Source organism: Netta rufina (assembly GCF_964035555.1).
Source record: "Netta rufina genome assembly, chromosome: 24".
Classification (NCBI taxonomy): Eukaryota; Metazoa; Chordata; class Aves; order Anseriformes; family Anatidae; genus Netta; species Netta rufina.
Genome location: NC_140148.1, coordinates 3,391,542 through 3,407,490, shown reverse-complemented (window position 1 = coordinate 3,407,490; position 15,949 = coordinate 3,391,542). Strand labels below are relative to the sequence as shown.

At 43.7% G+C, this 15,949-nt stretch overlaps 1 protein-coding gene across 1 annotated transcript in view; it reads left to right on the top strand.

The window, feature by feature from the left end:
* The window catches only part of TANC2 (tetratricopeptide repeat, ankyrin repeat and coiled-coil containing 2), a gene marked incomplete at its 3' end in the record, with an annotated part of 210,504 nt that overhangs the window by 169,702 nt on the left and 24,853 nt on the right, over nucleotides 1-15,949 (top strand). The window contains exons 15-17 of the mRNA XM_084301019.1: nucleotides 9,866-9,974; nucleotides 14,670-14,792; nucleotides 15,515-15,751. Of these exons, the coding sequence (XP_084157145.1) occupies nucleotides 9,866-9,974; nucleotides 14,670-14,792; nucleotides 15,515-15,751 (469 nt within the window). The remainder of the gene's footprint in view (nucleotides 1-9,865; nucleotides 9,975-14,669; nucleotides 14,793-15,514; nucleotides 15,752-15,949) is intronic.

Here is a 15,949-nt window from a genome sequence, read left to right as displayed (position 1 = left end):
AGCACCACGTCCAACCTCTCCTTGAACACCCCCAGGGACGGTGCTGCCACCACCTCCCTGGGCAACCCGTCCCAGTGCCTGACTGCTCTTTCTAAAAAGAAATGTCTGCTCATTTCCAACCTAAACCTAAACAAATGCTGTATGAGGAATCAATATTCTGCAGTAGATGTTCTTCAGTGCACCAACAATAGATCAGGGGCAGTTCCTCCTGCTCGTTGCCTGAATTAGAAGATGCCTAACAATATGGGATATCGCTTAAAAAAAAAGGCAGAAGTGCTGGTGTCTCTGGAGCTGGGGGCGAGGGCAGCTCCTCATCTACCCCCTCGTGTTTCACATCACGAACCAAATCTGTTCCTGTCCCTGCAGCCCTAAATAAAGGCACCTTGTGTGGCTCGGGGTGCAGCAGTGATCCAAGCAGGAGCACGCAGCTCCAACGCAGCCCGCCGAGTTGCCATGGTTTCCTGCAGAGCTGTCCTGGAATACAATACAGTGTAGGTATTTTGCATTTTCCTTTCTCTCTTGGGAGGCAAGCTGCAAGTGGAGACTTTTCCTACACAGAGTTAATGTTTTTACTTATTACCCAGCGGACTGAGAGATTGTGAATTAGAAACAAATAAGTGTTTTTTGCACTTAATCTCACTGACAAATCAAATTAAGCTTAATCTGATCGACAAAGAACAATCCCCAGTCAAAAGGGAATAAATTTAGAAAGTTTGGAGGAAAAGAAGTCAGTGAAAATCATAAAAATTCAGTGATAGAGCAAACACTTAAATGGGAGGGGGGCTTTATATTGCGCATCAGCTTCTTAAAACTTGTCTACAATTAACTCCTGAGTATTTCACGTCATTATAGTGCTTGGTTAGTTAACTTTTTGTTTTCATCTTTTATATGCTGAGATTCTGGAAAGCTCTTAAAATATACTCAGATTTATTGTTAGCTTGAAAAAAAGCATTCACCAAAAGCCAGGCTGTGTCTTAAGTGTTCTCTCTGCATTCACGTGGGATGGATTTCACTCCATGAAGCAATGGTGCTATTTGAACTCAAGGTGAAGCAAAATAATGGGTTTTATTTATTTGAATCCTTTACTTATGCAGAAAAAATAAAAATAATGCAGTGCCCAGTAGCACCTGGTGGGGAGGGAGATGGAACAAGGAGGTTTTCGCGAGTGTTCAGCAGCGACCTCAGCTCTGGAGGTGCAGCAGGGAGCTGAGCGCTGCTTCTTCCATTCTTACTTTGCATTACTTTGCTGCTTGAATTGCCTTTCTGAAAGTGTTTTTTTTGGAGTGCCCCAAGGCGTGGGTCCGTGGCGAGCACCTGGTGGTTCAGCAGGACCCCAAGGGACGGGTGGTGTTTTGTTCATTGCACTGTGCCCAGCTGCGTGCTGCGTGCCACATGTCACCAAAATACACGAGGTCAAGTCGTTCCCTAGCCAGCCTGCTGTCCGGGCATCTGCACTTGTGCAAAGCCTGCGCTGAGTTAGTGTAATTAATTACCAAATCGCCGGGGGATTTGGTGTTTTATCATCATTCCTGCAGCTCTAATTCTGGCGGGACTGTGGAGCGGGGAGGAAGCGGTGGTTTACCTGTGGTTTGGAGCAGGGATTTCTCTACACCCCTAACATAAGAATGGCAGTCAAACATTTCTTGCTGGTTTAATTTCCTCATCACAAGGAATGCAGCTGAGTTCCGTATTTTTGGGTCACAAAGATGTATCCATCATGATGTCCTCCACTTCACTGAATGGGCAAACACAAGCTGCTCACCAGGCAGTGGAGATCTGATGGACTGCTGACACTGAGTGTGCAACTTCCAGGCTTCCAGAGTAAAGTTTTCTGATCCCTGACTTGTAAATGGTGTATTTTGAAATGTAAAAAGAATGGGCAATAGCTCAACCAAATTAATGTAGGAGACTCTTCTATATGTGAGCATCCACATTGCCAGTGTTTCTAGGTGTTAACTCTAAGCTCCTGCAGAAACACTGAGCTAAAAATGAATGATTAAAGCCATGGGTAGCAAATCAGGCAGCTGTAATGGGACTTCTCTGAATGTCAGAAGCCAAGGTTTGTGCAATGTGGACTTTGGGACTGGGTAGAGAGAAGGATCTGTTGGTGGACGTAGAGAAAAGGGAGGCTTGAGCTCATTCACGTGGTGGCTCTACATCTAACGAAGCGCCCAAGTGCCTGAGCTGCAGGTTTTTCCTCGGAAACTTGGACAGGGCTGCAGGTGTGGTGTCGATTGGAAGAGAAGAAATGGGAGACAGATTACAAATCATGACTGATGAGATGAGATGAAGAGCAGATGTGATTGCTGCCACCATAAAGGACATCAGCAGAGCAGCTTGCTTTAACTGGCTCATTAGACATGCAACCTAAGCATTCAGATGCAAGTTTTTTTTTAAATATATTTTGTCTTGAGTTACTGTCCTCATAAAATCTTTTTTTTTTTTTTTCTGGACTGCAAACTTCTGTACGCTGTACCATTTTTACATCTAAATGGAAGAAAATATTCACTGAGTAATCCATTCTGTGGCACTGAGCCACTAAAAAGAGAGAAGTGGAATTAATTGGAAGCAATATGTGTGCTTACTGAAGAAAGAAATGTTGCTTAATTTGTTCTTCTTATTTCATTCCTCAAATCTTAAGACTCACTCACTGAGCAGAAACATCTTCCAGTGGTGTACTAGGGAGTAGCCCCAGCTTTATTCCACCTTGCTTCTTACAAGTTCATTTACTCCCAGTTAAATGGAAGTAGAGCGCTTCCAAGTCACATTGCCCATTCTTTTATTATCCTGCTTATTTGAAATTACATCAGGTGAAATGAGAACAGGAGGTGCATCACCATTTATCTTTCGAGTTCTTGTCTGCATGTTGACAATATAGTCACCGGAGAGCTTACTGAGAGATGGTTTTTATTCATTTTACCCACCTAACATGTTTATTAAATATGCCAGCAGTCTTTTCACACTGCTCTTGGACATCACTTATTTACTCTGAATACGAAGTAATCTGTTCCTGGCAACCAGCAGATTTTCTGAACGGCCTTATGAACTGAACTGAGATGAGGGAATTTCATCGTTACTCCCTGGATCTAGTTTTTTTAATCTCATTAAGTCAGGCTCTGTAAGGGTTCAGAAATGGTTTATTCTCTCCTTTATTGTTCTGTATTTTTAAATTATTGCAAATATGTTTTGTTACCTTAAACCTGAAGGGTGCCATCAGAGTTATCTGTTTTTCCTCTGCTGCTTCTCTGGGCAGTTCCTGGCACCCAACTGCCATTATTTCATGCAATTTAGTGGAGAGCTGCTCCAGGACAAAGTCCCAATAAGGGTTCAGCTGTATTATCCCAGATTAATTGCAGATGAACTCTTTCTCTGTGATAGCCAAGTATGTAACATAATCTCTGGCTTTTACTCTCCATACTTGATAAAATATGGGAGCAGCACAGTTAGTACCTATGGAATTTATAACAGACAGCCTAGAGAATGAAAAATGACAGCAGCATCACTAGCAGATCTTCAGCATAATTCTGCTTTCAGCTGAGCTGCATCAGTGAGATCATTGCTATTAGACCTGTCAAACTTACCTGAATAAACCAGTGACTTCCCACCTGAATGATGACGTTAATACCATGTTGGGGGGCACAGAGCTTCCCACTTCCTTCAAAGTTCGGAATCATTAAGCACAAGATGCTCCAAGACATCTCTCAGCGCTGAAGATGCTGTTAACTACTGTTTGGCTCCGTCTCACACACGCTCAATCAGCCTGCCCTTCCTGCAGTGTATTAAGGACATGGTGCAAGACAGCACTGGCTGTATGTGGAGGCTCTGCTCCTTGATCACATCCCCCTGATGTGCACCATATTGTAGCAGTGCGGGTGGTATTGGTTTTACTGGTGTTCAGTCGCACCCCAGCAATGAAGAGACATCCAGTGAGCCTATTGATTTGAAGTCTGCCATCACCAAGACACACTTAAATCAGAATTTCTTTAGGGATAGGCCGGGTGCTGTTAAGTGATTCCATTTCTGCTGCTTCCAGTGGTCACAGAGTGGTTCGTGCAATTCTTCAGGTCTCCTTTACACCAAGCACAGCTTTGCTGCTTTTACTGCTTAGACTACAAATCAGGCAGTGGGGAAGGTTACATACAAAGGGATGAAGCACTAAGAGTTGGGATGATGTCTGGATGCAGATTTTTGTGCAGTGCTTTGTCTCTGGTAAGCCAGAACGCATCAGCCAAGCACTTGTAGCTGGTGGCATTGGGTGAAGTATTAAATCATGGTCATATGTCTTAGAGAGACCCGCTGCAGTGAGACCAGGGGTGTTGGACTTTGTGTGCATCTGATGGGTTGAGCCTTATCATCTGTGCTACAAAAAAGCAAGATTATATAATCACAGATAGCCCCTTTTAGCCGGGAAATGGCATGTTTAGCACCTGGAACAGTGGGTTCCTGGTTTCTGATTGGGGCCATTAGGTGTACCTGCTGTATAAGAATGGCCAGTGGTGATTATGGTATGAGCAAGCCATTGTGAATAAGACAATTGTTGGGTGAAGAAAACAACCCGAAACCATGGTGGCGAAGGTTTCTCATCCTGCTAATCAGAATTATCTCTACAGTTTCATAGAGCAGCAGGAACTGGTAGTGCCCTGCTGCTGTGTTCTCCGTTACTTGTAGGCAGGTGACGCTTTCTGATCAGGTGTCTCATCCTTCGTCTCTTCGCAATGAAACGTGACTTAAAAGATGGAAAGATTTATTTTTTTTTCTTGGCTGTGAACTCTGCTGTCCTTGTTAGCTTAGCAAATTAAAGCAGTGTTTAATTCTGCGGGAAATAATGCTGCATATTTAAGAACATTCCCTGTTTTGAATTGTTTCTTGTATAACATTAGTTCCTCCTAAGTTAATTCACAATTATAACATCAGAGGGAAACTATGCTACAAAAATCAATAAATCACTGTTGGTGATTAAGTGATCCTTCAGCAGGAGCTGACTGTGAGCTGAGCTCGGCCTTTCCTGCAGTCTGCTGCGCTGGACAGACGTCCTTTGGAAAGCAAAGGAGGCTCCGGTCTTCGTCAGAGCAGACATTATTCTCTGCACTGAAGTTATAAAATTGCCCTCTGCAGAGCTGAATAAAATATGAATACACGTCTGCTGGAAGACCAGATTCACTGGGCACCGTGTCAGATGTCTGGGTTTTGGAATGGTTTCATGGGATTAGCTGGAAGAAGGGAGACGTGGATCTAAATCAGGAAATTCAGATGTTGGTAGGTTCAGAAGGGACTGATTCTCACTTTGTTTTTTGCCTGTCTTCTGTTTCATTGGTTCAATGCCTTAAGAATCAAGTAACTTTATACTCTTTTAAATCTCCTTTGCTTTGTCTGAAGGATAGAAGAGTGTAGATGAGGCACATATGCAGAAGCTTTTAGTATTTTCTTCTGTGTTTCCCCATGCTGCACCACAGCTCTTCAGTCATGCTAGGATTTTGTTAGTGCTGCATTGTCCCTTTCCATCTGTGGCACAAGGGATGGGAACAAAATGAGGAATGTGCTCGAGGTACCAGTTCCCTGCATTGGCTTGTTCTGCTCCCACAGCTCCTCATGCTGTAGCTTTGGGTGAATAAGAGAGCAGCCTACAACACGTATCCCATAAGTAGCCTTCACTTACAGCTGCTATACATCTGTACCGGTTCATGCTATGCAAGGAGCAAGGCTCTCATCTTTATATATACGTACGTGTGCATCCCTGGGCACAGCCCTCACCATTATGGGATCCTGCATTTTGGAGCTGGCTTGCACTGCCACACACAATCTGCGAGTGCAAACAAAGGCTTCCAGAGCTGAGCTGGCAGCGCTATTAATTTTTCACAAAAAGAAATCTTGCATTAAAAATAGAAAATCTCTGATGATAAACTCTGCAGTGGTGAAATTCAAAGCAAATCATTTCACTGAGCTCCTTGATGTAGAAATCATTACTGCCATCCTCTGCTGTATTAGAAAAAAGAAAAAAAAGCCCATGCTGTTCGAGTCTGTTTTAGCATGCAATTAACGTTGACAGAACAAGTGACTGCAAGTATTTATCAACAAGCCCAAAGCCAAGGTCTGGGAAACATTGCAGAGGTAATGTATTACTCATGAATACTGTACTTTATTCCGGAATAGTTCATACATGCCTTATTCATAACAGCCAAAGTCATGCATATAATTAAATTTAGGTAAATACCCTACCAGCTGCAGCTGAAAAGCAATGTAGGAGCTAAGCATGGACCTTGGGCTTGCGTGTCAGACAGGAGCTGCACTTCATCTCTCACTGCAAAGAGAAGGCACGTCAGAAGTTTCTGGATCTTCAGTCCACGCTCAGTATTAATGCAGTTACAGCTCTGTTCTGAGCCTTCCCAAACATTCTTGAAGAGTTTCCGATCAGCCGTGTTCAACAAGCAAACAAGTGGCATTATTTCCTCTTCTTCGATGGGCAAAACAGAGGTAGAGAGGGTAGCTACAGCATCCCTTTGTGAGCTCGCTATCAGATCCTGGAACAGAAAGCTGCTGTTAATTATTTCCATCCCAATGCATGACTCTCCCCAGCAAGGAAATGAGCTGATGTCTCTGAATGAATGCGCACCACCAACCTTTTAGTTGAGGTGAACGCGTTGGCTGTTGTCCAAAATATAAGCGTAGCAACGTGAGGCTGAGGAGCCATTGAGATGTATTGAGAATATTAGAGTGATTATAGGTTTTCGTAATCTGGCTGAATGGGGATGGGTAAAATCTAGCAGTTGCTGCACTCCTTGACTTGCAGCTGTATCTTTATGGTTTTGTGATCACGCGAAACTCAAGCTGTGTTGCATAGTCATTTGTTTTCGTCTGCTCTGTTTCTTCTTTCCGTGGGCCTTCCTAGAGTTTAGCTGGTGTAATGAGCAAAAGCATTTGACTGTCTCCTTCGAAAGGGTGTGAACTGGTGGGTATCTCCTCCTGCTCCAAAGGTGTGGAGCAAAGAGGGGAAGAGCAAAAGGAAAGAAATGCAGTAGGCCTTAGATAACTCAGGGTGCTACAACCACTCCCAAATCCCTTCTGTTTTGCCATCTTTTTAAGTTTTGTCCCTTCTGTTAGTTGCTTTGTGGAAAGCTGGCCCAGTGCAGCCACATGTCAAGGGAGGCACTGCCCAGTGCACAGAGGTGTCCTGTCATTTCAAGCAGCCCACCATGGCACCTGAGCACCTCAGCCACCATCTGGAGGAGCTTCTCCTTCCTCCCCTTGTGGTGAGGGAGCCACAAGGTTGCAGGCGCCCACCACAGGTTGCTCAGTATGGTGGGACAAGCCTGGGTCGGGGCAGGGAACGAAGAGGAATGTGACAGGAGCTTCTCTTCAGGTTCTTCGTCAGCTCAAGACACCCAAAGCGCAATGGGCACCATCAACCAACCAAGCATTTAGACAACAGCCTGTTATTTACATTCGCCTGAGCATGAGCCAGTAGTGTGCCCAGGTGGCCAAGAAGGCCAGCGGCATCTTGGCTTGTGTCAGGAATAGTGTAGCCAGCAGGAGCAGGAAGGTGATTTCCCCCTTGTATTCTGCACCTTGAGTACTGCGTTCAGTTTTGGGCCCCTCAGTACAAGAAGGATATCAAGGCCCTAGAGCATGTCCAGAGAAGGGCTGTGAAGCTGGGGAAGGGTCTGGGACACAAGTCCTGTGAGGAGCAGCTGAGATCACTGGGGTTGTTTAGTCTGGAGAAGAGAAGGCTCAGGGGATACCTTATGGCTTTCTACAACTCCTGAAAGGAAGTTGTGGGGAGCTGGGGGTCGGCCTCTTCTCATGGGTAACTAGTGATAGGACCAGAGGGAATGGCCTCAAGTTGTGCCAGGGGAGGTTCAGGTTGGAAATGAGGAGACATTTCTTCTCAGAAAGAACAGTCAGGCATTGGGACGGGCTGCCCAGGGAGGTGGTGGAGTCACCGTCCGTGGAGGGGAGCCCAAGGAGAGGCTGGACGTGGTGCTCAGGGACATGCTTTAGTGGGTGACATTGATGGTAGGGAGATGGTTGGACCAGGTGCTCTTGGAGGGCTTTTCCAATGTTTATGATTCTGTGAGGGCACCCTTATAAATTTCCTTGGCTTTTTGAGAGGCCCGATGGAGTTGCTCACTAGGGGAAGACATTATTTTAATACATGGGGAAGATCACCACATCACATTTTCCTAGGGCCACATTTACCTGGGGCCTCAAGGCCTGCCTTACAACACAAAGGCATTTTGTTCATCCTGCTCTTTTTTGGGCACACGTCCAACATCCTACAAGTACCACGTAGGCTGGCAAAGCGTCACTGGGCTCTGCTAAAATGAATCCGAGCATTATCAGTCCAGAAGGAGGTTTGTTGGCAGGTCCTGGGAGAGACCTTACCAAACACCTGGCTGTGGCACACAAGTCTTCCACTTTCCTTCTGGACTTCAGCAAAAGAAGGAGCCTGGCTTTCCTTTGAGACGGGGCTAAGCATTCTCCCTGGATGGAGATCCCCACCCTTGTGAAAACATCCATCTTTTGTAATATTTACTTGCCTTTTTGTCATGCTAAGTGCTTTTCTGCTTTACCAAATAGTGATGAGCTAATAACATTCCCTGTCCTTAAAAGCCCTTGTAAAGCCACAATTTATATCATGTTTGGTTTTGTTTGGCTCGAGGGGTTTTGATTGCTTTTATGTGTAGTCACATTTTTATTTAGTTCCAGAAATGAAATGGGTTAAAAAGGGCTCCCTTGAGAGTATCCAAAGGCTTACGGAAGAATCTGAACTTCCCTTTTACTCTGCCCTCAATGTCAAGGCAAGCAGTTGCTTTGCTTGTAGCATGCATACTTGGCTGCAGTGTAATTGTTTGTTTTTCTTTTTTTGATCTGATACACTTGGGAGACTTTGAAAAAGCCTCATTTGTTCCTAGTTCGTTGCAAGCGGCAACAATGTCTGCGTTAGTGATCTGCATCTCCAGTTGGCAGAGGCCATCTCCTCTTGGTTTGCTTCCTTCAGAAAATCTAACATATGGAAGGGTACACAAAGAGCATATTTGTAGGCAACACGAAGAAAACTTCCTGCAAGGACAAATACTGGCCATTCTCACCCCAGAACAATTGGCATTGCTTCACTTCTTCACACCGCATATCGTCTGTGCACATACAGAGAATAAGCTGCTCGAGTCAAGACACAGCCATCTTAAACTTCCACTGTTTTGAGTTGGAAGTTCAAAAACCTTTAAGTACCTTTAGAAATGTCAGCGAAGACCACTGTTAGCAAAGGAAGTCAATGTCTTTTATTGTGTTTCACGTTAAATGGGGCTCTGCATGTTGCTCAGCTACGTTGTTTGGGTTGTCAACCTGGTAGGTCATTTGCCAGAAGCATCTTTGTTACTCGAAAAGCTGGAGAATGTGTTTTACGTGGAAATAAAGTTGCTTTAGTCTTCCCAGGAAATGTCACAGGGTGGAGAATGCAGTTGTCATTTAAAGGCCATTTTTCAAACTGTGGATATTTGGAATGTGTCATTTTCTAATGACTTCAGCATCGATGGCATGCTTTCAAAGTGGAGTTGTGCTCTGCAAAATAACTACAAAAATAGCACCTCGTCTCTCATGAAATTGTACCTCTACTGTTTCTGAATTTACCTCTGTTTATAGAGAATGTATCATTTTATTTTTATCTTCTAATGATCTTTTTTCAGTTATAAGTGGTCACCAATAATAAATGATATGCAATGAGTTGGTGGTTTACAAATAAGAGCTAGTCCAGCTTAGTTTCCCCAAAGCTGGATTAGGTTGAAGGCTTAGCAAAAGCAAAAATTGTTTTCAAAATTTCTTCTGTTGGTGTAACAGGCAAATACTAACATGCTCCTCCTTCTCTTTTTAGGAGTGGCCACACATTACTTGCCTTCTGGTTTTCCCGTCAAGAAGGAAAACTAAATCGACAGCAAACTATTGAACTGGGACATCACATTCTCAAAGCACATATTTTTAAGGTAACAAAAATTAAAATGAAGACTCATGCCAACCTCATCCCCGTCGTGTATAATCTGCCAACGCTGGCAACGTTCAGTCTCTTCTTGTTTTAGGGCTGCTGTGAGAAGTGTGATTGCTGCAGGCTGCTGAAACATGTAGAAGTTAGCTTTACAAAATTGGCAATGGTATATAAGAAATTCTTGAAATTAAACCATCCTTCAGACTGTAAATTCAAGAAAGAGCCTCTTACCTAAAATCCCTCTCTTACCGTAAGAGGTTTCTTCCCATCTAAGATGAGTTCCTGTAACAACATCTAGGAAAAATAAATCTTAAAGAATTCAAAGGCTTTGAAGAACTCAACCCAGAGTTTAGGTTGTAAAAGGAAGAGGCACTAAAATCTGGTGGTTGATTCATTTTACTTCTCAGACAGACGTTTAACGCCTGAATAATTAAAAGGCAAGCTTGGTCACGAACAGCAATGTGACCCATAAATTAAATGTTGTTCTTCTGCCTGCTGGCCCTCATACCAGGAGATGGAAATGAAAGAATGGATTTGTAAGGTCATAGGAAATGCAGAATTTCTTAAAAGTTTTAGGACCTGTGCGTTTGCTTACCACTGATAAAAATGAGACTGTATTTTCATCTGGTCTGTGTATGATTTTACAGACTTAAGAACTTACGTAGTTCTATTAGTATTTTTGGGTCAAACATTTCTGTCCTGTGTCAGTTCTGTATTTATTTGTTGGTTTCCCTCTGCTGGATTCATGATCAAGTATAGTAATGAAGTCGCCTTGTATGGGAAAACAATGGCTAGAGCCAAAGGGAAGAACCCCAGGTCAAAGCATTATCCAATTAGTGTATAATTTTCAAATTTTGGGATACAATCCCAAGGCCCAATTTAGCAGTGAATTTAGGATTCAGCTGCATTTTACTTTAAAACTGATTCCAAATCTTTTTTGTTTCACACTCCTCCGGTAGAAACAAATGGGGCTTCAGGAGCTAAACACATGACAATTTTCATTAAGTGGAAAAGTTGCCTGTAGATTCCACATTTAATTGAGCAATATTTACAATAGTAGAAAATGCCTATTAGCATATGAAAAATGTCAGTACTGCCTTCTGTTTCTAATCACTCGGCAAAATCCCTGTTTTTGCAATGCTGCAGCAATAGCATGTCCCGGTGACAGATAAGCATAACAGTGTGTCATTTAAAAGTACTGTAAAGTTTTGAAAGGCTTTGGATTAGCTGGATTAGAAACACTGTAAAACTTGGTCTTTTGGTTTTCCTTGAATAGATTTATTTTTATTCCTTGTTTTTAACGAATGTTTACCAAGGATTTGTGTGTTTACTGAGTGAAACAATAGATGCATTAGTTTTTGAAAGGAGACATTAAACTGGAGTATTGCAGAGCGTTTTTAAGATCTTGAACATTCTTTTAAGAAAATATTTCAGACAATACGTATGCACATTCCTGCTGTTTCTGACCATATTTGCTTCTAAACAAGCATTTTTTCCACTCAAGCCTTTCATTCTGCCTGATTTTTTAGTGAAGTCATTACAAGTAAGATGGGTTTTCTGCCAGGAGAGGAGCGTGTCAGGTCATAAATTCAGAGTGTTTTTCCTGAAGTGTCTCATGTTATAGCAGCGGCCTTCTGCAGACACAAAGATTCTGATTTTGAAGGTATTTATCGAGGCTCAATATCATTTTATTTCCAGTTCATTTATCCATCATAAAGCTTGACAAGGATTAAAACAGGTTTAAAGCATTTTGTCCAGCCAGGTAGAAATGAGGGTTAGCTATAGAGTCGAAACTATGATTAAACAGGGAGGAAAACATGTTTATCTGATCCCTGTCACTTCACATCCACCAGCAGTTGTGCAAAATAACGAGGGGCCACTTGGAACGGCCGGGTGCAGCAGATGAGCGAAACGCAGCCGCGAGGAGCTGGTCTGGCAGCTGGGTGCAAGGAAGCTTCTTCGCTCGGTGGCTGAGATCTGCTGGTGCTCTTTCTTAGACACAAACATCCTCAAACAGTTTGGGAAAAAAAAGTACAAATGTTTTAGTCTTTTAAAGCAATTACCAGTCTTAACAGGAGCATATGGAAACCCAGCTTGGGAAGCCTGGCATGGAATGAAAGGGCAAGAAGAGAAATGTGCAGTAATGATACAAGAAGACCTAAACTTCGAGCTAACGTATGTTTTACAAATCAACCAAAGAGAAGTCTTTAACTTGATCTTAAATTAGTTAGCTGAAATGTCAGTAATCCAGAAGTGGGTGTCCCTCTTCTCCAGATTGAGCGTGTAATGGCAATTACAGGCTGAAACACACGCTGTGACAGCTAAGGGTATGTAAAGGTGTCTGAAGGTGTCTGATGTTCCTTGAAAAACAACCTTACAAGGAGCTCGTGTTGGATTTTGCGTCAAATCCTTGACTCTGTCATAGGCCACAGACAGCATTGGGTTTCATTTCTGTTCTTGGTTTTCTGTACACGTGTCACAGCAGTCGTTGTGTCACGGTGCGGCTGAGACAAAGCCTTAGGGCTGTAGCAAGGTATGGATACAAGAGGAACCGATGGCCAAATAGCAGAGGAAGCAGTACGTTAGAAATGAAGTTATGCTGACAGCTGCAGACAAGAGTGCAAGACGAAAAAAAAAATAAGCCTGTTTGAAAATCAGGATTTTGTGGGCTTGGCAAGGTTGTTTGAATGAAACGTGCACGGTCAGGCCATGCCTTCGTCCTGCCAGATGGTCTCAGCGAAATGGAAACCACTCATCCTATTTCAGTTTGATGTTGTGTCAGGCTGGGATTTGCTTTCGCTGAAGGGTTCAACCTGCTTTACAGAGAAGGGAAACAGAGTCGGGAAGATATTACCTGCAAAATGAGAAATAGTGCAGATTTGTTTCTGCAATGCTAACGGTGTCAAGTGTATTTATTCCATAAAGGATAAATGTCATCTTTTATGCATTGCACTAATATCTAAGTATATATGTTCTAATAGTGGTTGAGATTTTTATAGCATGTGTGATTATCTTCAGATGGCTATTCAGAAAATACATACTCTTTCCCTCGGTCCTGGTGGTGACTCAAACAGCTTATTTATGGGTTTGGTAGTATCATAACTATTTTTGAATTATTTTAACTGTTTATTATAAAATGGTTTTCCATTTGTCAAATGATACTGTACCGAGTTCACTGAAATTTAATATTGACCTCCAGTGTCCTGTGTTGTGTCATCTCAAAAGCAACATTTACCAGCACTGAAATTCCTGAGTTCTTTTTCTGCCTCAAGCAGGAGCAGCTATTTTTCTCTTCAGTTCCCTGAATTATGAAGAAAACAAGCTCATGCAGTTGTTTGTTATTTATAAGAGCTTGTGTAATCTTTTAGCTTTTTTTTTTTTTTTAATTTGTGGTAAAACTGTTTTAAGTGACAAATCCACCGATGGCTGGTGCAAAGCTTCTGAGCACCTTTCACACCTGTGTGGCAGAGGTCTGTAACGGAGCCCAGCAGTGGGTTCAGACAGTGGTTCCTGCACTGTGAGCATCTTTCTTGAGGTGAAACAAATCCCATCGCCTGCTGCTGGTCCTCTTCCCACAGCCCCACACCACGTGTGTCAGTCCCTCGCTGCAAAGGGGACCAGAAGTCTTTCCCAAATGTGATCCTGCCACTCTGAGCAGGTACAAACGACCACACAGCAAGCGAGGAGGTAGGAATCGGGCTTTGCATATCAAAACAGAATTAAAGATGTCTGTGCAGTTTCCATGGAAACAGAAGACTTAATGGTAAATCAATAGCAGAAGAGCTACATATAGGCTATATCCACAGCGCACGGCAGAGCACAACCAGCAGCAAAGCTGGCGTTCGCCTGCTGGAGGTGCAAACCCTTCCATCCCTCTGGTCTTTGGCTGGGCCATTGCTAACTTCTGCTGGCTACAAAGCATTTGTCCCTTTGGTAGCAAGGGGGAAGCTTGCTGAACAGTGCCGTGGTCTGCTGCTTAGCGTTGCTGAAGGAAGATGTCACAGCTCCTGTACATTGCACGTAGCCTACTCACGCACACCAACTGGAAAGGTTGGAGACAGTCTGGTATTAGATATGGAAATGCTGTTCGAGCTCGTGGTTAAGACTTCCTTAATTTATCTTACTGTGCTCGGGTATTGTCATCCAGTTTAAGCCTGTGAATAATAAGGAAACTTTGTGAATCGCTTCTGCCAAAATAACATGTACTGTATTCAAAAAGAAGAAAAGAGGCATGCTGTGCTCCTCGGCATAACGTTTTCTGGGGGAGGTGAATGGATTCAGGTTGCTCACGGTTTAATCCTGCCTTTCTTAGACTTTGGAGATGTCTGCAGAAACTTTGCAAGTTATTTCCTACAAGCTTATTAATTCGGTGCAAAGGTCAGATGTGGCAAATGATCGTGTTATCTTGTGAATAAACATTAGTGTCCTGAAACTGTTTGAAGTCCTTAGACCCAGGAGGGTCTGCCCAGTGTAATTAGACGTACCTATAAGCAATCCTCCCGTGCTGCCACTGTTTTGGAGATAAAAGTTAAGTTTGAGTGAGTGTGGTTACTGAGCTAATCCTGGACTATCAGCCTGGGTTTCTACTGTATGAAAGAAAGCATAATAATTTGTGAAGTGCTTTTACTAATCTTTTCACCCAGTAGCGAAATGAATACACAGGGCTTGGATCAAAGTCATCTTTTCTGTTTCACAGGGGCTGAGTAAAAAAGTTGGTGTTTCTTCCTCCATCCTCCAAGGGCTTTGGATCTCCTACAGTACCGAAGGCCTTTCCATGGCATTGGCATCACTGAGAAACCTCTACACCCCAAACATCAAGGTACTGGAGGGAGAGGAGAGCTAGAGGGGTTCAGAGCTCACACGAGAAGCTTCCACTGCCACGCAGTCAACAAGGCCAGGACATTCCCTGCAGCTGCCTGGCAGTGACAGCTTTCTTACACTGGCAGCAGCTGAGCAGCTGGCTGGGTACTGAGCAGGCATTGGTATAACTTGCTGAGCTGTCTGAAACAGTATTTGCCCCCAGATTTGCCCTGTGTTCTCACCCCTGTGTGAACAAGGAGAGCATGGGGTCCATCTCCACGTCGTGTCCCTGCCATACTCTGCACCTTTGGGTGTAGCATTTCCACTGCTGCCACGTGCAGAGGGAGGGGAGCAAGCCAGGGAGCAGAGCAGGATAACCAAAGGTAGCACTAGAAGTGGATCCCATGGGAAGGAGAAGTTTTTCTCTCCGTGTGTTTAAATTTCACTCCCTCACATAAGAGGGACTGTGTCCCCAGCTCTTGTGACCGGCTGTAGTGACTTTGGTCTGGTAGGAAGTGAAGCTGCACCGTTCAGAGCGCATTCTTTCAGGTGAAAGCTTAAATCCTGCTACCTAAAATGGGACCATATATTTGGCAAGTGTTTATACTGGGCATTTTATGCCTTCACTATTTGCTTTGAAATGTGCAAAGGGACTTGGTTTAAATTTTTGTGTTGCCTTGACGATAAGCTCATGGCTCTCCACAAAATGCAGCTAACAGGAGCTTTGCTTTTTCCCTGCAGGTCAGTCGGCTGCTGATTCTAGGAGGTGCAAATGTGAATTACCGGACAGAAGTTCTGAACAACGCCCCAATTTTGTGTGTCCAGTCTCACCTGGGGTACACGGAGATGGTGGCTCTGCTCTTGGAGTTTGGTGCCAACGTAGATGCTGCTTCTGAAAGCGGCCTGACCCCCCTTGGATATGCTGCTGCTGCTGGATTTCTAAGTATTGTTGTGCTGCTGTGCAAGAAACGGGCCAAGGTAAGGTGATTATGTTCCTCCAACAGCTGACAACATATTCCACGCTTAGGCGAGGCAGAGCAGGAGCTGCAGGAGGGATATCTTGCACTTGCTAAAGAATATCTCCTATCAGATGAACACAGGATGATGCTGCAGAGGGATTGCTTTCCTGTAAAAAGGTAGCAGCTTTCAAAATCTCACGTTAAAACCAAAGGCAAG